The sequence below is a fragment of the Solea senegalensis genome, linkage group LG19, assembly GCF_019176455.1.
Source record: "Solea senegalensis isolate Sse05_10M linkage group LG19, IFAPA_SoseM_1, whole genome shotgun sequence".
Classification (NCBI taxonomy): Eukaryota; Metazoa; Chordata; class Actinopteri; order Pleuronectiformes; family Soleidae; genus Solea; species Solea senegalensis.
The window spans coordinates 14,704,222-14,724,219 of NC_058038.1; the positions used below are offsets into that span (position 1 = coordinate 14,704,222).

Sequence of the window (19,998 nt, forward strand, 5' to 3'; positions counted from 1 at the left end):
GAATAAAAACACCTTTTACAAACTTAACATAAAACAAAATAACAGGGTTTTCCTTTTTAGATGTCATCTTAATATTAATTTAAACAGAAAACATTTTCAAAAATGTCACCAATAAATAGTCCAAATAAATTTACATTATATCTTACAAAAGCGCAGTGAATACTGGAATTGCAATTTTTTACAAATAAATCCTTTTAAAACAGAAAATAAAAACACACACGTGCCAGATTCAAAGACAAAACCTGCTGTTTATTCCTCAATAAGAATCATCTTCATTGTTTCTTTTCTAGTGTGAGAAGATGAGACCTTTTATCAACGAATTTACTTTAAAAAAAAAGCGCTTTTACATTGTAGAGTCAAAGCCACAAAGGTGCTTGAAGGAGACGGACATTTTGTGGAATGAACAGAGTTCTCCTACAATTTAACATGTTGATGAGGCAAAGATGTTTTTAAATACTGCATATCGATGGCGCTGCTTAAATGTGAAATTCAGAGAGTCAATGCGGTGAGTCTGGACGTGACGTGGAACAAATGTTGTCCCAGTGTACAACACTGAAACTACGTGAAATAGAACAAACATCCATCGAGTCATCATTGCATGCAGAGCAGCTGAGGTTAGAGGAATGATGAACACATTAAATCAATATTGTCAACATTAGCCAGAATCAGTACTAATCAACAGGCTGTTGATGTTTTAAATGCAACCAGTCAGTCACATAATTACTGGTGATTAATTAGCGACTGCAAATGTACTTAGTGGAGTGTCAACTATTGCCTTTAGTGTTTGATTTCATTACATAACTCTGAACTGCTTGCTCTTGTGGTGTTAAATTGGAGTGTAATGTTAACAACTTATAGAGGTATCAGACATTTTTAGTATTCAAAATGAATACATAGTCACATTGTGGGGGAAAATTAAACCAAAAACCTATGGCTTCATCATTAATGTGTAAGAATGAGAAACCACAACTCAAAGTTAATGTCTGTAAAAGGAAGATGTGTTTTTGTGACCTGTTAAAGCAACATCAAGACAACCTACAGGCCATTTTACTTATTAAAACCTACATTAAACGTGATGGAGATGCAACAACGTGGCTGGAAATGGACTTTGATTTTAGCACAACATCACAAATGTAATAGCTGCAGATGATCTCATCTGTGGAGTTGCTTTCAAATGTAATCAACCAAAAAAAGCTGCCATTTTGCATGTGGATGTAAGAAATAAAAAAAACCTGATTCCAAACATACACATGGAAAATTTGACCAAAAACAGATAACTAAACTGAGTGAAATCAAAAACACAAGGTGGAGGGGCAGGAGCAGAGGATTTAACCTCGTTCCTGCTCTGTTGTGTTGTTGTGCTCCAATTTACTGTAATAAGTGAAAAGACCATTTTACTCACTGACATTACTAGAATCCTCTTTCAGCAGCTGTTTGCCACCGACTACGAACCTTAACTGCACATTTTGGAGGATTTGCACATTTTGGGGGTCAAGCTGAGAGTAGAAGACACACGCTCACACATACACACACACAAAGATCAGGAAAAGACATAAGCTCAGTGAAAATATTATGTTCAGATATGGCATTGTGTTTTCCTGTACATGAGGTTGTGTTTTGTCAACACATTTTTTTTCAAAAGTGTTTGTTTTTAAAGGGGATTTCACCTTTTTTTTCTTTTAACTCGCTTTTGAACAATGGTCAAGGTTCACCATTATTATTGCACTTAAACATACAGGGCAGGGATGGCTTTCAGAGGCTGCTCCTTCTCCATAACTGTCCTTTGATTGATGTAAATCCATCAGAAGACCAACGGTCTTGACACCGAAGAAATACTTAATCTCTAGCCGCACAGCGCCCAATCTTCCAGATGGCCTTGTCCTCTCTTCCTCATGGCGGCGGGATGGAGGGCTCGGTCACAGCCAGCTCCTGAGCCAGGTCATTGAAGCGAGCGATGTAGTCCACGCTGCTCTCACTCATCATACAAGCAAGCTGAGAGTCCATCTGCAAACCCAGTCAAAGAGTTGTCATGTACAAGAGCCACAGGTAACAGTAGCCAGAGAGAGAAAATCTGTGTAGTATTATCAGGTTTGCTGTGCGTCTGTCTCGGATTTCATGTATTGTCTCATCTGTCCATTTCTGTCATATCTTTCAACTTGTCCCGTCTTTAAGTTTGTGTTGAATGAAATACAGAATGTAGGTGGAGATCGTCGCTGTTTTGTCTTCCACAAATACTCAAATTCTTTATTTCTCACTGTCAAAAGTGCAAAAACGTACCTCTGCCACATCAGGAAGGCCACGAGACTGAAAGGAATCATGGGAGTTGCAGTCCAGGAGGCTAGGTCCAAGCAACGCTGTGCCACTGGAGGGGCCAGAGGGGGTAAGGTTGGTCCTCCTCACCTTTTCAGGAGACACCATGCTGGCTGAAAGGTAAAATGAGACACAGAGACTATGAACTGGACAGACAGTATTTTGGGGGGATGAAGGTTTTATTTGAAGGCTTACTCAAATAAATTAAATAACTACTGTGTGTTGCTTAATGGTACATTTGAATAAGCTTTGATTTTCCTATGGTACAAGATTGTTCAGTATTCAGAATTTCACACAAAATCAATCATATTCTCCTATTTCTAACTCTTCCGAAAAAAATGGTTCCTGTTTAGGTTCTAGTTTGGCGACCCCAGCAAACCAGCACGTTTACACCAGTCAAACACCACCAAAGTTCCACTGCCCTACGTCAAAAAAAAGTAACCACGACGGTGGAACATGGCAATGACATTGTGCTTCTCCTAGCTTTCCTTCTAATCCTTCAGGAAATTTTTACGGAGACCACTGCATGTGCTTAGTTTCCTTCAACATGTCGTCCCTGTATGTTTTCTTTCCTTCTTCCTCTTGTCTACAGCTGACATTGACACGCCTAATGATGCTGTGACAGTTGGGAACCCAACTTTTCAGGTTCCAAAACCAATTTTCTTTTTCAGCGTGAACGCACCAAATTTAGAAACTGGTTCAGGAATTGGAACGCTGCTGGAGTCATGCTGAGTGAAGGCCCAAATTGAGGAGTTCCGTAGAGCTACTATGGGTGATTGTTTGTGGATCGGGCAAAGACTTACAGAGAAGACATCCCAGTGTGGAGTCGGTTGAATCGCTTGGGTACCACTGGGGGTCATGGCTGGGCGATGGAATCCAGCCTCGGGACGGGCTGACTGAGGGAGACGAGGCTAAAAGTTTGGAGCCGTCGTTGTTACTCAGCTTGGCTGGAGAAAGAGCCGTCTCCTCACCTGCATCGGGAAAGACAAACAGCCATTAGACAGGTCAGTAGCTTGGATGGTTGCATGTCGTCATATTTTATAGTTCACAGAATACTTGTAAATCTCTTGTTAGAACACAAAACCCTGCTCTTTTTTTTTTTACCGATTCTAATCAATTTGCAGGTTTTACGGTGATGAATATCACGCACCGTAGTGAGCAGAGTTGATGGCAAGCTCAATGATGGAGTCACTGATGTGTGTTTGAGGTTCTCCGGGGGCTAGAGCCTCTTCAGGCGGCCCAGGCAAAGAGATGTCCAGGAGCGAGGCTACGCTGGGTGGAGCGAGGAGCGAGTCCCCACCACTAATCGCTATAGGAGACGGTGGAGGCAAACCATTCTGAGGAAAGAACAAGTGGCATGCATTATGGGACGGCTATATTTATTCCTAGAATTGTCATAAATGGTGGCAGTGTGGTCATAAATTATTCACATTTATTTAAAGTGTTATAATGTGGGCAGACGGGTCTCGACGAGGATGGAAAAAGCTAGATGGAATGATTACATCTTAAAACGGGGGAAATATCAGATCAGATCAGATGTCCATTGGAAAAAAAAAATAAAATTAACTGTTATCTGACAAAATGAATATTACATTTAATAGCAAGAGGCCTTGTTAAATTACTTGGTTATTAGTTACAACATGAGTCATTTTGTCACAGATTTTTCCACCACTACTGTTCCTGACCTCTGGGACGTTTTGCTGGAGGAGCTGTGGGTCTGGTTCGGCATCACCAGTGGGTGTGGGTGTGGGTGTGAGCAGATTGTCGTTATCCACAGAGGGAGAGTCAACACTCCGACAGGGACTACCAGGAATGATGCCTGCAGACTTAGCTGCCAGATCAATGGCACCTGAAAGAGCAGAAACAGTTTAGACACGCAAAGGATTTCCCCACATTGGCTCATACATGGTAAGTATTAAAAGTCTAATCATACAATGAGGTGTGAGTTCATGTAGCCTAGAACAAAGCTGAAATGATTCAAAGCCATAGTGATTACATTTACTCTTCATGTAAGAATATTGTTAGTGTCATGTAATAAGGCTTTAACAGGATTCTTAGACCAAGTGAGTTGCAATGGAGCAGATTATTTGTGATTAATAACTGTATTTGAGAAGTAAACTCTTTGGTTGTCTGAGGTAACTGATACTCAAAGTGAAACCTTCAACAGTACAGTTTATATTTAGGCTTCAATCTAGACATTCAACATGGTTTCAGTAAAACAGGGAAACAGTACATACTGGAGAGCTGACTGGTGGTTGCAGCTGAAACCTTGGAAACGATGGAGCGAGGCGAAGGAGCAGGGCGAGTATGGATTGGCCGGAAAGATCCAGTTCCTGAGGGATGAAAAAGGTTAGGTTAGCTCTTGTTGAATTATATTAAGTCATGTATAAACAAACATGAGCAGACTGTGTTACCAATTAAAAACACACAAAAAACAACCTATTCAAGGGTCTTTGTTCAATAACAATCGTTTTACTTTCTTTCAATACCAGCAATTGTACCTGCAGAGGAGTTGGAGAGGATGGAAAAGGAGCAGACGTGCGGAGAAGTGTCTCCTGTAGTTCGGGGCAGCAGTGTTCGCTACACAGGCAAGATGTAATAAAATGTTTAGTCTATCAAAACAAGGCAACGAGTAATAAATTATGTTTACTTCAATACCAATATAAAAAAAACTCTTCACTTACTTGAACTACAAGAGGTTTACGGAGTTGTCTGCTCCGAGGTTTTCTCTGTCGGGAAAGGAAAAGATCTGACTGCATCTATAAGAGGGGAATAAAATAAATTCATGTGAACATTTCACAAATGTAGTCATTGCACTAGTGTGTAAAAAAATGACATACACTGATCGAGTCCAGTTGCTGTCTGAAGGCAAGTTCCGCTTCCTTGTTGGGAGAGAACATTCTGTTGTGCCGTGAGCTGTTAGGAGGCAGCGTGGTGGGTACAGCAAAAACACCTCCCTCTGAGTCACAGCCCGCTGCCGACCCCAGTAGAGATCGCGCAAGGCAGCGTCCACCTGAAGAGGCGTGGCAAATAAGAAATGTTATGAGAGAAGGAAGGGTCGTTCGTTGAATATAATTTATATAGCCAATGGGCATCTGGGAGGAAAAGACACACAAAGTACTTCAAATCTGACCTGTGTGTAAAATTAAGATTTCAAAAAAGAAGTAAAAAGTAAAGAAAAAGATTAGTTGTCTTTACTCATGTCTGCAACCACAACCTGGGCAGGGAAATGGCTACATCACAGGTGAATGCATATTTAGAGCCTGTAGAAAAGCTTTAGAGTCTAGGAGAGAGACTCACGAATACCTGAGACCCCAGTGTTGACCAGGTGTGACCTGGCCCCTCGGACAGAGGCCTGCTGCCGGCCACAGCTGGGGCTGCGAACACCTGCTATGGGCCCCTTTCCCGGAGGAGTGAGTGTCTGGTTTTGCTCCTCCTGTTGGGTTTTAAGAGGTGACATGGCTGTGGAACACAGATCCGGGGCCTAGTGGAGAGGACACACATTAATCACACCACCTGTTCAACATACTTAACAAGTTTAAAAAGCTTCTTTTAAACTTGACATTGTGACTAACAAACTAGTAATAACAATGTGAAAAGTAGAAGTTAACCCCTACCAAAGGTTTAGGATTGACCTCAGTGGTCACCAGTTTGAGCAGGCAGCGCAAGACATGATGCATCCTGTTAGGCTTAGCTGGTGCCATGGCTTGTCCGTCTTCTTGGTTGTTGGAAGGAGCCGTGATAGGCTGCCACTCATACTCCAATTGCAGCTTCCCAGGCTTTCCAAACATCAGGTAAAGCTCAGCCAGGGTGACGTTCTCTGCGTCACGGGCACACCAGCCTTCCTCCCTGATCTGCTCAACAGTCCGCTCTTTGGCTGCAGACGCAGGGCTCTGCGACACTCCATCCTCTGGGACAGTCATTGAAGGTTTGGTTGGAGGAGTCTGGTTGGCCTCTGGAGAGGAGGTGCTGGCATTCTGCTCCTCTTTGCACTGCTCAGATGAGCTCTCTACACTGCTACACAACTTCTCTGTGCTTTTGATTACAGCTAATCCACCACAGGGAGCAAACTCAGTTCCTTCTTCTCTCAGAGCCACCGTCTGCTGAAAGGATGCGGCAACAGACACAGGCCTCTTCTCTTCTACTTTGGCAGAACTGTCTGGTGAAGTTTCAAGGTTAGGGGGATCAGTTCGACGAGTATCACCTAACACAGTCACTGGAGCACCAGCAGCAGCTGCAGCAGAACTCCCACGTCCAGATTTGGTGCCAGTCCGAGATGTTGGAGCTGTGTGGATGCCCAGGATCTGGGCAGCTGGCAATTCCTTTGCATTTGGTCGGTTCTTGCCACTCTCCAGCCAGTGTACAGTGCAGGAGGCCTTGGAGTGAACCACACGTGCCACACCAGGCAGTGTAGTCAATGTGGTGCTCTCAGCAGGGAAGAGAAGGAGTTCATCTGGTTGGCATTTGCCGGGGGAGGTTGTGCTGGACTGACTGCCCTCCAGAGCTTCTCGCTCCTTGAGACTCTTAAGCTGAAACATTGGTGTTAAAGACTCAAACATAACTGATAGAAACAGGTATGTTCTTCCAAAGAATTGAATGTTTAAATGTTAAATGATGAACTGAAATACTGCTACTACTACTACTACTACTACTTATATTTTTTTCCCTTTCCTCAGCTGTGATGGGATCAATACTGCACAACAGAGATGCAAACAACATAATGTGTTAAAGGATACAATGCGCTGGTCCTGGTATGCCCACTTCTGTTTCAAATATTCAATGAGGCTGGAAACCTTTCTATGCAGCTCCACCACCATTCTAGGTAAGAAAACAGTTGATGACAATTGTTGTAAGACAGAGCCAGACTGCTTTGGAAAGCATAATTTAGATTTTATGCTTCTTGAAATACAGACATTTTAGCCATAGATTTCAACTATGACATACACGCATACTAAGCATTTCACCTGACAGTTTTTCATATACATTTCTTAGGTATTCTTAGGCTGATCTTTTGATCCTGTGATGCTGCAGCAAACAGACACCATTTTCGAAACCACTGGCACGAGTTAAAGCCTGACCTGAGGCGTGGATTGTGGGCTAAACTTTGAACACGGGCCCAGGATTGGTTACTGCGCGGCTGGAGCTCCACTGCCACCCTCAGGGGGAGACGCACCGGCTTCTGGTCTTCTTCATCACTTACTCCTGTGGGGACACGTTGACATAGTGAGAAATGACAACAAAGATGTCTCGTGGAAAGGTAAGGTGTTTTTAAAGAGTGAGAGCTCTTTAGGAACATACAGAGAACACTTTTTTAATAAATAATAACAAAAATAATGGTGTGACAGTAGCAGACAGAATCAGGATCAATCAACTCCAAAGTAACACTACATTTAGTGTAAATTACAAGTTGTGTATTCTCTCGCAAATGTTCAAACCCAGCGGATTAGCAGGCAATGAAACTGCTTTTTCCCTTCTTGATTTAAAGGGTTTTTAGAAGTTTGGATAATGATGAATAGAGGGGCCAATGGCAGTCAATTTGACGAGTCATCTCCATCATCTCCCTCCTGTTCCACCTCCTCACTTTGCTCTCACAGAGTTACCATGGAAACACCACTAGCTCACATTGCTATTATTATTATTGCCAAAAAATGAAAACGCTTCCCCAAGTAACGCTTCACATCACCATGGTTTTTTTAATTGTTCAGTGCCGATGTTTGATTTAGTTTGCATGTACGTGTGCGAGAGTCTCACCGTCGGGATCACAAAGTTTCTTCAGAGCGCGGCACATGGGTGCTTTGATTCGCAGGTTCCTCCCTTTTGAGCGCACAGTCGTGGCCCTGGTCAAACAAACAGAGCAGCAGATAAACTTCAGGACAACGTTTCTGTATAACATCGCACCATTTGGTGGTGAGGGAGAGAATGTGAACAAAGACATTTTACAAAGACATTATACAATACCATATCATTTCTATATACTTATATTTCGGAAATTTCCTTCCAGGTGATATTAGTGGTCTACTTTGAAAGCATCACTGCTGCTAATGCACTTTTCCTGTATTTGGCTCAACATTGTTTCCTTTCAGTCACTGAGACTGAACACTCCTCTAGATTACTGTAGATCCCAGATTTGTGCATTTACAAAAACACTTAAAAAAATGTTTACATTTAATTCAAGTGTTCAATTTCTTACATTTATTTATTGCTATTTACTGATTAAACAGGAAAGCATTCATCTGTAACAGTAGCATCCTCTATTATACTCGGATCACTGAATAAATTGTGGTTGTAAAAGTAAACTGGGTTATGCATTTGATCAATTTCACTGCAGACTTACCCTTGTTGGATCAGTTCGTTCAGCTTCGCCACGTTCTTATCATCCATTACTGTCATAGACAAAACACAAAACCAGAGAGACGTTTAGGGAATCTTCCCGCAGGAACAGCTGTCCCCTATGACTGGGAGCGTGCAGCATTTAATCACATCCCATGTGTCGTGATCCTACAGCATGAAAACACTTGACGCGAAAACATCAAATAAATCACACATTCATGAATGTTTCCTGCCGTTACTTACGTCCTCCAACTTTTTTGCGCAGCTCAGCATAGCAGATGAGACCATACAGTTCTTGAGAGGATTTCTTCAGAACTCGAGAGTACACTGAGAAAAAAAAGATCAACAAGTCACAACATTGCTGTAACCAGTGGCCTAACAGGAATGTGTATGCAACGTTAAGATAACACGACAGTGACACAGAGTTTTGTAGGGGAAAAGGCCCAGGCTTATCTGGAGAGACTATTTAACATATGTTTTTGTGGCTTACAAGGTTGGAAATGTAAAATTATTTATTTATTTATTTATTTATTTCAGTGACTAAACAATTTATAATATCTGAAAATAACAAGGCTTTGTTTTGAATGGATGAGACGAGAAAGACTTAAAGGCGTAAAAAAAAATAAAATAAATAAAAGTTGGATGTGATGTATTGATACTCTCAATAATAAATAATGCTCAAAGAGCTTCTGTAATGTCCCCTCTGCTTATGTAGGAAGAAGATTGAAGACAGCTCACCATTGGCAAAGTCAATGTGTTTGGAGATCTTGTGCCAGGTGCGGTAATAAAAGTGGCGAACTTGCTCCTTGTTCTTCACCATGTTAGCTGGCTTGCCTCTCTTCTTGTACTTCATCGCTATGTTGTTCTGGATCGCTTCGAAATCCTTTCCATGCTGGAGACAAAAAAGGGGGAGGTTTGAGATGTCAAATGATGTCCATGAAATTGGGTTTTAACTTGGTTTCAAATGTCCCGTGCTGTCCCAAGATAAACTTAAAATATTTTGATGGGTGCATTTAATGAAAAGGTTATAAAGTAATGACTATTTAACAAAACACTTTACCTCATACAGGCCCTCAAAGAAGCTGTTTTTGTCTTCTGCACTCCAAGACTCCCATTGTCGACGGGCCCGTTTCTGGTTACCAGCCTGCTCCTCCTTCTCAGTAGACCCTTGGCCCTTGGAGGACTTGGATACTCCTACTGTGGAGCTCGCAATAGGCCCCGACTGTCCCACTGCCCCCTGAGAGGAAGAGCCATTCTCTGTGCCTGTGTTACACAGAGTCAAGAAGCCCACAAACCCATCAGTAAGTAAATATTTGTTGAGAACACAACTTGAATATCAGACAACTGGAAATGTAAGGACTGGGTCAAAAGTGTCAGACAGGTTGTTTTGTTAAGCATGAGAAATAAACACTACAGTAGTTTTAAAATTGTGTAGCTGCTGAGAAGATGCAAAGTTCAGCCATTGGCTGGCAGCACAGAGCACACCCTGCAGAGCTCCACTCTCTGTGGTTCAGGTTTGGCAAGGCGACAGGAAAAGCTATCAGCCACTATACGGTCAGCTCTACAGTGCCCAGGTCCAAAACTAACTCATGGTAGGCTCCAGCACATACACAGCACAATGCCAGGAGGCACCAACACAAACAGTAAGACTGTTGCTGATGCAGCACTGCGTAATTTTAAGGCAACAGTCTTTCCAGCTAATGGGTTTTTTCACCTATGAATGAAAATGTGTGTGGCTCATGAGCACTAACCTAAATGTGTCTCCTTTAAAATAGATGTGCATTAATATAGCATCATGTTAAAATAAGTGGAGCTTCCTTGGTTAACTAGTCAGTCTAAATGCATTTGGTGAAACAATGTTGGTCTTGTTCTCTTTTCCAACAACACCACATGTACTAGCGCACATGTCAGAAAACCAACACACTGTGCATGTTTAACTCGGTTAAATGTAAACCTAAGGGAATTTTTAAAGAACAAAAAAAATGAACACTGTGTTGCTACAGTGCAGCATAATTACACACAAATGAAAACTGCAGTGAAACCAGTCAGGAATAATGTATTGTGTATGCAAATGCAAAATCCTTTTGCACAAGTTAAACAGGTACAACTTTCAGTGACACAAATTAAAAGAAGGATATTAATGCTGCTGCCCCACCTCACTGGCCCACCCAACCTTTACTTTAGGAGGGTATGAACTGGAGACCCAGGACAACAACTATTGGAATATGACGCATTCTTATGGGTGCACTGCTCTGAGCCCCTTTTCAGATAGTGTTCATCGTGGGTCTGTGTGTTAACAATAGCAATTATTTACTGTTCAGTCGGGATGCATGATATCATCAACGCAATATTGTTATTGGCTTCAAAATGTATTATTAATATTATTATTACATTGGCAAACACACCAAGATCCCAGGCATGACTAAGGATTAAAACAGTCGGCTGAAAAAGCTGCTACCTGCCTGACTTTTATCTTTGTGCCCTCTCAGATGTTCCTTGTCCTTACTGTCAAATCAAAGACAGCTTCAGCAGAACAGAACACAAATCTAGATGACCTGCAATCATGTGCTATGAAAATGTAAGTTTTTATTTGAGGTCAATGGGCAAGTATCATTAATCATTTTTGGCTGTTTTGGTTGTGGCATGTTACAGCAAAAAAAAAAAAACAGTTAATTGATAAAATTGACATATCACTGAATGAAGGCAGTAAAATCTCATCTACATTTTAATTGTGTCTTTTTCCTAAAAACAATAAATAACAGTAATGATAATGATAATAACAATAATAATAATAATAATAATAATAATGATAATAATAATAATGATAATACACCTTTCTGGAAAACTGAAGTTTCTGTAAACCTGTAAATTATTCCCTTTACCAAGGACGTTTGTTTTTGTTTGTCTCTCTGTGGTCAACACAGTTTTAAAAGTAAAGAACTGAGTTTGATGAAAACTTGTGGTAATGTAGGTTGTGGTACAAGGAATAAATTATTAGATTTTGATGGTGATCCAGATAAGGATCACTCCTTGAGTGCCTGACACTGAGAAACTGAATGACCATTGCCGAAGTTGCTGAAGCTGAGTGCTCTTCCTAGTTTCTCCTGCACTCTGTTGATAATGACATATGAACAAACACTAAAGTTTCAAAGAAAGTGTGAATTAAAAGAGTCGGATCACATCCTTAATTAAACATCAGTTTCCCCTCTGTGATTCCTCTCGTTGTAAACAAGTGTTTGGGTGGGTTAGTGAATGTGGTTGGAGCAGCCAGCAATAAAATTTAAAAAGACAACAACCAGGCCAGTGGCTCAGAGACGACACAACAGCAGCAACAACAACAACAAACAGCTTCGCTCTAGCCACAACAGATTTAGAAAGTGTAAGAATCGGAGTAGATCATAGTTGTCCACTCACTCATCATTTTATCCAAGCGGATCACTTACTGTACCTTTCGATTTTGCCCCGCCATGTCCATTGATGGCTGAGCCGATTGAATCCTTCCGGATGCGTTTACTTGGAGGTCGAACGCTTGATCGGAGAAAATGATGCTGGTCGTGGCATTGAGGGGCGGACTCCGCTGATGTATGGGGCTGCTGGGTATCACCAAGCCCGGTTCGGTTCGGTGGAGAGGCGGGGAGGACCGGGGTTGAACCGGGGCTGAGAGCCGTGGTTGATGGATTAAGAATTTCCACTCCGTCGTCTCCCTTTGTACTGTGCTCCTCGCTCGCCTGCTCTCCGCTCTCCTCCTCGTCGCAACCTTCGGGCTTTCTGGACGGATTCCTCCTCCCATCGACACCGATCCCCTCCCTGGAGCCCGGTGTCATGCTGCCCAAACACATTTATGCATATTTGATCACATTAAGAGCAAAGCGATGTGAAAAATTAACTTCTAAACACGACGTTCACTGTCTCTCAACATGGCCGCCGCTGTTTGTTTCAAATCCCCTCTCCAGTCCCGACAAAACAACGCCAAATATATGCAATTAATGTCTGCAAATAAATTATGTTCAACACCAAAATAAGTTCAGTAAGAGGCGATGGTGTTTTACCGAGTGTCTCTCAGCTCGAATGGCAAACATTCTGTGTTAAATTTCAACTAAATTCAAATGCGAGCGCTTTTCAGTTTAGCGCCCTGCAGAAACGACAACGAAAAGCCCTCACTGCATTCGACCTCCAAATAAAGTGTTAATTTCACATTTAATTTTACCCATTTTCGTACTCTTCGGTGGTGGGCGACGTCTTCTTTCTCTTCACCATGGATCCGATCGGTTAGATTGACAATTACTGATCAAATTAAGCATAATAAAAAACGACACCGATCTCTCCGCTTTCTGCCCTCTCCTTGCTCCAGCTTCGACTGAGCTGAACTCTCTGCGCAGTTCAACTGTTTTCTATCTGCATCAACATTACTCAATGTTTCTTTGCAACAAGAAATAAAACACTATAAAACCGGCGGAAAATGTGGATTATTTACTGCATACAAGGGCGACGCATTTACAGCAACACGTGACATGATTCCATTTAAAAGGATAACTATAGACAGCTATATTAACCTGCGAGCAAGTGGACTTTGCTTGTCACTACGTCACCATCGACTGCAGAAATTATGCCTACAAAACATTTATTTAATACACACTCCGTACACCTTTGAGGCTTTCAAACTACTTTTCAATTGCATAAATCATCATCTTCATTCCCTCATGAAGATTCTTAAACAAACATCAAAATCAGGACTAAGATTCGTATATGTTCAGTGCACATCAAGATGGGCTGCATTACATTTGGAACAATGATTTGTGAACATCACAAACTTAAATAAAGTCTGTGAGAGATCAGTTATCCACTGATCACTAATTTACACTAATTCATTTATGGATAATCAATTATGGACATTCCAGTTGAATGACAGCAAAACAAAGCCAACAACAAGAACAGAATGTTTTCCTGCATTCATCATGTCGTACGTCTGCAAACAGTTAGAACATGTTCATAGTAAAACATGTAAAATATTCGTAGTAAAATCAAAGTAAAATATTCATTCGCTTTAATTAAAAGGTTAATATAAAAGCTCAACGACAACATTCAGGGATGTGATCCACACAGTCCCCTTCTGTAATGTCAAGAGCTTTAGCGGCTGAGTGGTTTTAGTGTAGTCCGATCGCAGGAAATACAACGTGATCATTATTTTAGAAGTGCACTGTGACAAGAGTGTATGCTCTTGAAGCTAAAAGTTACCATGACGTTTGGTGTGATGACTTTTACTACATGTAGTGACAGTTCCCTCCACACATACATACTTGACGTGGTAACTAGCATGGCTGCTGCTGTTGGTAAGCTAACGTTAACGCTAGGTCAGTCAAAACAAGCTATAACTTTTCAAAAACTTCCTGCGACATGAAGATTATATTGATGCGGAACCTTCAACAGTTTATTAGATCGGTAACATTCTCAAAAGTGTTTGATTACCTGAAGTAGACGCCTGCTGATGGTATTCCCAGTCGATTCACAGGCTAGCATCACTAGCTGACTGCAGCCCTCCAGCCGTTCACAGATGACAGTTCCTGCGGATCGATTGTCCACGCGCTTTGACACGCCCACTTTGGCTCAAAACAAAGCCTCTGATTGGTCAGAAATACAAGAGGAGGCTCATTAATGTTTGGTTGACAGAGGACTCCGCCAATTGCGGGAGGAAGAGGCCCAAAGGAGAACCAATTGCCATTTTCTTCCTGTCATGCCGTATACATTTCTTTTTAAAATTATTTTTTTCATTCAGTCTTCCGTCATTTAACTTTTCGTTCAGTGAAGAAGTGTTCTTTCAACGAAATTAGACCGCTTCTACGTAGGTTTTAAACGACCCATATTTTAATTCCGCCCATAAGGAAATTGACATTTCGATCAGCAAATCACCAGGCGGGACTGTGCTTGAATTCATCGTGGCGTACGCCGAAAACACCCGGCTAACCGGAATCAGACTTTGACATGTACGACTGGCCGCAAATTACTTTAGAGGTCGGTTTAGAAAGCACATACAAAAGTATGGCACAAAGCCTTTTATCCAGACTAAATATGTGCTTTATTTTAGGTGGTGTCCCTGACTTACCAACCGGTCAAACACACCACATGTGACAATTGTACACACACCGGATAAGTAGATAACTATGAAGCATGTAAGCGCGTAAAAGGCTGGTACGGTAATTGTATCAAACACCCACTGAATCACAAGGTGCCCACGAACATACTCTGTAGTGGTAAAAACACTAGCGCCTTACTGGCCGCCATTAATGTGTAGTTTCCAAAGCAGAATGGAAGGACAAACAAATGTATTGTTTGTAAAGGAGTGTCCTTCCAGATTCAGTGCTCTATAAGGTTCTCTTGCAACTTCCTTTCCAGTGGGAGGCTTTCCAATCAAAAAGGGTGCCGTTATGAAATTCTCTATATAATTCCTACATGATCGTGTCCCAAAGGGTGTCCTTAGAGCAGAGGTCTCGGACTCGAGACTATTTCATGTGTTCGCCCCTGCCCTTCCAAATGCCTGTAAACGCCACTGTGAATTGATTATGATCGTGACAGATGTGTCTGATTTGCAGTTGGAAATGTGACGTGTACCATGCAATGACTTACGTTGTAGTTTGTTTTTTCCCCCCGGAGGGATGTTAAGTGTTGTGAAACGAACGCACCTCAGCACTCGGCGGAGGACCAGTTATATTCACGTGTGTCAGAGGGCGGGGCGAGATTCCTTTTACACGGTGACGGCGCAGCTGAGCAGGCGCAGGCAGCAGCAGCAAGAATCCACTGGCCGTACAGTTGGCAATCTGACGAAGTGGTCTTCGGAAACTTGAAGGCTCAAAACAAAAACCACTATGACTTCGACGAACACGTTCCAAGGGTTGGATAGTGCCTCCAAGCCGAGTTCCAGGTGAACAATAAACGAGGTGTAGCTTGGTTATGTGTCTCGGATGTGGACAACAGTGTTGTATTTTGAGCTGTACGCAGCCTCTCCGTCTGCTAACGTCTCAATGTGAGCTAACACTACATGACATATGTGGGGAGATTTTTGTACCACGCTTTCGTCCACGTAATCTCTTTAAACGTTGCTCTTTGTGATGTTTTAACTACGCGGACTGTCTGTCAGGACACTCAACTCGAGTTAGCCGATAACGCCTGTTCTGCTAGCAAACTTAAGAAATAGCCTTTAAGCTAACAGGGCAGGCGTTGTCTGCTGCGCCTGCGGAAGTCCTTTTCAGACTGCGCTTCTTTGTACTCGCCAAAAACGGCGTTGTAGCCGCATTGTTCGAGTCAAGTGTGGTCAAGGTTCCTCTTTCTGGCTAGGTTATTGTGTCGGCTACGCTGAATAGTCCTGTTCGTGCATGTTGTGGTTTCTAATTACGCCTTAAAGTATGGCCTTAAGAGTTTAAGTCGTATGGCGCCGTTCCCGGGCATATAATCACATAACCTGCTATTTGTTTGCGTCGACTTAAGTTAAAATGCGTAGTTGCAGTCAGGTTCACCCGTGTTTTATTTGCCAACAATTTGATAAATGTGGCATGAAAGCGGTAGTGTCCACTATCCTATTTGACAGTTTTTAAAATTGTTATCTGGCAACTATGTCCAAAACATTTTCACGATATAACTGTTTCAAGTCAGTCCATAATGATTATTATTTATAATTATTGAGTAATTGTCACCAATGTTTTGTGTATGTTCGTTGTCATTTGTATCTTATATTTTATCTTGCTGTTTTTAATTTCTGTCCAGGGACTGCAGATGGAAAATAACTCTAGTACATTTGCAGGAATGCTTATTCATGTACATGTATATTCATGTCTGCCAAATAAATTTAACTATACATTTAACTATATATTCACTATAATGATAAAAGGTTTATGCTCCTCAGTAAAAGAATCAAAATGATAGAATCCTGCTCATTGTAATAGTAAGTTTTATTATCTAAAACAGCAATCACTTGTTACAGTTCACACATCTAAGTTCAAACTATAAGACAATGGCATGTCTTATCAGTGTTTGCACGATTTTTAAACCTTATATCAGTATGTACTTGTCCCTTTGTCCTATAGATAAATAGATGGCTAGATAGACAATTTATTGATCCCAAACTCCAAAGCTCTACAAAGGGATAGGAATAAAAATATTAGAATAATACATAAAAGCATAAAATGAAAACAACAAACACACTCCATGGCCATACAAATAATGACTAAAATATTGGAATATGCACAAAATAATTTAATCAATACAATCAATATGTGCAGTTTCATCAACAACCGTGCAGTTTGTGCAGTGTCATCCTGCATACAGCAGGTTTCTTGCTGCGGTCCTTGTGACAGTGATGCTGCTGCCCACCCCAACTACAAAAAACCCCTGTGTGGCCACATTACATGCAATCTGTTACGATTTAGTGATATTATTCTGCAAGTACAACTGTTTGCCACTTCACATAACATGGTGGTTAATTCTTGATAATACTTAAAAGTTGTCTCGTATCTTGTAGGGTTTTGCGGCCTCCTGGAGGTGGATCCAGTAACTTGTTTGGTGGCTACGAAGATGATGCTGCAGCATCAAGAAGACCCAACAAAATGGCCTCTAAAGTTTTTTCTCCACCAGAGGAGCCTCAGAACATGCCAAGACGCTCCAATCCTCCAGGTCAGACCAGCCTGTCAGAACTAGCGGATATGCTGTGGCAAACCGGTTCAACCATATGTCAATGTCCAGGGTGTAGAAATGTGACACTGATGTGACATTTCCAATATAAACACTTTCACTCTTCTCTCTGCCTGAATGCAATCCACCTTCAGGTTTTGTTTGTATCCCATTTAGTCAAGCAAGTTGAGTCTACTGTTGAAAAATGTAACATACCTTGATGTTGCTTCATGTAGGTGGGAAGAGTAGTGGAATATTTGGGGAGCCTGAACCTGCTGCTCAACCTCAGAGACCTGTACCACCAGGTGGGACAAGTAGCCTTGGATTTGGAGCCGCAGGTAGTGCACCAGATCAAAGTCCAAAAAGAAGCCACCCAAATAAGCCAAAGGTAGGCCATACTTCTATATATTTTATTTTTGCTTGATGTTGTTTATTTTATCCTGTGACTCTTTATTTAGTGAGTATTTAAAATAATTATTTCACAAATACACAGTTTAATAGTGTTTGTGCATCTAGAGTATTGCAAAAAAAGCTTTCAAAATAGAACCACTCAGTTTCACAATTTGGTAACTTAGAATGTAATTTTTCTCAATGTGTTAGTGTTGGTATAAACATAACATAAAAAAACATGCTAATGTACTGCATAATATATTATTATACAAAATTTTGTTTCTTTTTTTTAGGTTTGTATTTAGGTTGCTTTTCTGCTTTTTACAGCTACATATAATTTTATTTTGGACTTTTTAAAAGCCCGTTAATATTATGACTATTAAACGTTACACACACATTATCCTTTTTGATTTGTTCACCCCGTTGTTTTTTTTAGAACATGCTAATAAGCGGAAACATTTTCACACAAATTATAGTATATGCTGAAAACATTTTAATTTTCTTTTCTTTTCATCATTGGAATATTTCAATGCTGCTAACTCAGTCGCTCCACTCCCAGCATGGATAATTGTCATGTGCTAGCTATGGCTGCTTTGATCATTTACAGAGGGCATATTGTGTTGAGGTTCACCAGTAACACATGTTAGAATTTGTCCAGACAAAGCTACTTTCATCTAAATGCAGTAGAAATATTTGAGACACATTTTCTATTGTGTTTTTTTTTCCAATCACAGGACAATCTAAGTGTGGGACCTGAACCTGAATTACCAGGTAAAATGTGATCATTATTATTATTATTATTATTATTATTATTATTATTATTATTATTATTCTTGGTAATGATTTAATACTTTATGGGCTGTTTCTATTGACAGATCTTTAAAACAGTTTTTTCTCTCCTCAAGCATGTGAACCCAAGGTCAGGCAGCCTGAAGTGAAGGAAGAAGTTGCCCCTCCAGCTGCCGTGCCAGCTAAAGAAGAGCCTGTTGCTGTGTCGGATCCTAAACCCACTTCTTCCTCCTCATCACCTGCTGATGAGACTTTACTGAAGAACCTCGAGCCTCACCTTGGACCTAGGCCTCGCTCTCACAACAGGGTCCTCAACCCACCTGGAGGAAAATCCAGCGTGGTATTCTACTGATCAGCTGAACACGCTGCTCCTCCCTGTTAGTGTCCATACACTTCTTTGTCTGATCCTCTGTTGCTCTTTTCTCATTCCATTATGCCTCTCCTTGCGTTTATTTCACCTGTTCTTCTTAACACAGATCAGGCCTTGTGTTCGCTTCAGGTGCCCGTTCAAACATGTTGTCAACGTCTTGCACTTTTTGGTCCCCGTGTCTGTTTCCTTGCTCTTTCTCCAAAGCATATTGTTCTTCACTAAATCCTGCAATTATACAATCACCTACTGGTAAATCAACAGACAAGTTATTTGACTATAACTCTGTCCAATCTCAATATTGCAGTTACAGTTGTGCCATTTTTGTGTTTCAGCATGTGTAACTGTACTGTGTTTTTTCGTTGATATTTTAGCATCTCAAAAACGGTTGACGCATCAGAAGAAGCTTTAAATGATTGTTGATTCAAACGATCTGATGTGACTCAAAATCCTTGCACAATTATCATCGCAGACACTTGCCTGAATTAGTTTGAAAGCCTTACCTTTTTCAGACAGGAGGGGTGAAGCCGTCTGTCACCAGTCTAATATGTGAAATGTTTCAGAAAGTGCCACCTTTTACATGCTGCCACTTCCTTACTGGATGACATTAAACCTTTTGTGTGGCAGTTATGACTTAGTAAGCCTTATATATCATCTAAGCATTCTTTGTTGCCTTATCACTTATTTCAACATATGTCCAAATTAATGACTTGCTGTCAGAGCACAAACTTTGTTCTGAAGGAAATGCTGTTATTTTGACTTTCAAACAAAGACAAATATAATCATTTACTCATAGATGCTTCTCTGTCCCTTTTTAAAAGAAATTCCATTTTGATTATAACGCGAATGTATTGTGTGCAGGTACTTTGTGATTTGTCCTCATTGCTTGCTTTATTTGAGAACATGCCTCTTGTTTGCATGGGGTAGGCCTCTGTTAATGTTTTAAATTAAAACGGCTGAAGACAGTGAACTCTGGACAAGCACGTGGCCTACCTGAGTCTAGGTGGGCTCATTGATAATCACCTTTTCACTCACTTCATGACGCACATTCATGGTGCCAGCCTGTCCCCAGTGTGTTGATGTGCCTGGCAGGCAATGAGCACAGCGGAAGAAAGAAATCCTGTGTATTGCAATAAAACCGTGTTTTGCATTTA

The 19,998-nt window shown here is 41.2% G+C and overlaps 2 protein-coding genes and 2 long non-coding RNA genes across 5 annotated transcripts; 3 read left to right on the forward strand and 1 right to left on the reverse strand.

Moving 5' to 3' along the window:
• Positions 1-228: 228 nt before the first annotated feature.
• On the reverse strand, positions 229-14,185 carry cramp1 (cramped chromatin regulator homolog 1). Of its 2 annotated transcripts, none has more exons than XM_044050426.1 (20): positions 14,107-14,185; positions 12,089-12,465; positions 9,701-9,903; positions 9,379-9,532; positions 8,884-8,967; positions 8,645-8,693; positions 8,062-8,147; positions 7,389-7,512; positions 7,047-7,128; positions 5,928-6,839; positions 5,617-5,794; positions 5,151-5,323; positions 4,995-5,069; positions 4,812-4,890; positions 4,548-4,643; positions 3,996-4,159; positions 3,461-3,647; positions 3,114-3,281; positions 2,278-2,423; positions 229-2,004 (listed from the first exon to the last, which is right to left on the reverse strand). In XM_044050426.1, the coding sequence occupies exons 2-20, from the start codon at positions 12,462-12,464 to the stop codon at positions 1,891-1,893; spliced, it is 3,450 nt and encodes a 1,149-aa protein (XP_043906361.1). In that variant the 5' UTR covers position 12,465; positions 14,107-14,185; the 3' UTR covers positions 229-1,890. The 2 variants fall into 2 exon arrangements, with proteins under 2 accessions (XP_043906361.1, XP_043906360.1); XM_044050425.1 differs by lacking the exon at positions 14,107-14,185 and adding an exon at positions 12,848-13,046.
• LOC122784966 lies at positions 4,079-4,856 on the forward strand. Its single transcript, XR_006362236.1, has 3 exons — positions 4,079-4,218; positions 4,525-4,659; positions 4,803-4,856. It is a non-coding gene; the product is annotated as an uncharacterized LOC122784966 (long non-coding RNA).
• LOC122784965 lies at positions 6,818-9,417 on the forward strand. Its single transcript, XR_006362235.1, has 4 exons — positions 6,818-6,884; positions 6,987-7,132; positions 7,342-7,567; positions 9,356-9,417. It is a non-coding gene; the product is annotated as an uncharacterized LOC122784965 (long non-coding RNA).
• Positions 14,186-15,377: 1,192 nt separating the features above from the next.
• jpt2 (Jupiter microtubule associated homolog 2) lies at positions 15,378-19,998 on the forward strand. The gene is made up of 5 exons (XM_044051808.1): positions 15,378-15,556; positions 17,150-17,301; positions 17,535-17,686; positions 18,423-18,459; positions 18,594-19,998. The coding sequence occupies exons 1-5, from the start codon at positions 15,501-15,503 to the stop codon at positions 18,827-18,829; spliced, it is 633 nt and encodes a 210-aa protein (XP_043907743.1). The 5' UTR covers positions 15,378-15,500; the 3' UTR covers positions 18,830-19,998.

Bases quoted from the DNA above. Each gene is read 5' to 3' on its own strand.
- cramp1 (XM_044050425.1), bottom strand. From the start codon at position 12,897: ATGGTGAAGAGAAAGAAGACGTCGCCCACCACCGAAGAGTACGAAAAT. The intron at 8,148-8,644 runs GTAAGTCTGCAG...TTGTTTGACCAG, and splicing joins AACGAACTGATCCAACAAGG to GGCCACGACTGTGCGCTCAA. The intron at 3,648-3,995 runs GTCAGGAACAGT...TTCTTTCCTCAG, and splicing joins TCCAGCAAAACGTCCCAGAG to AATGGTTTGCCTCCACCGTC.
- jpt2 (XM_044051808.1), top strand. From the start codon at position 15,501: ATGACTTCGACGAACACGTTCCAAGGGTTGGATAGTGCCTCCAAGCCG. The intron at 17,302-17,534 runs GTCAGACCAGCC...TGCTTCATGTAG, and splicing joins AAGACGCTCCAATCCTCCAG to GTGGGAAGAGTAGTGGAATA. The intron at 17,687-18,422 runs GTAGGCCATACT...TTCCAATCACAG, and splicing joins GCCACCCAAATAAGCCAAAG to GACAATCTAAGTGTGGGACC.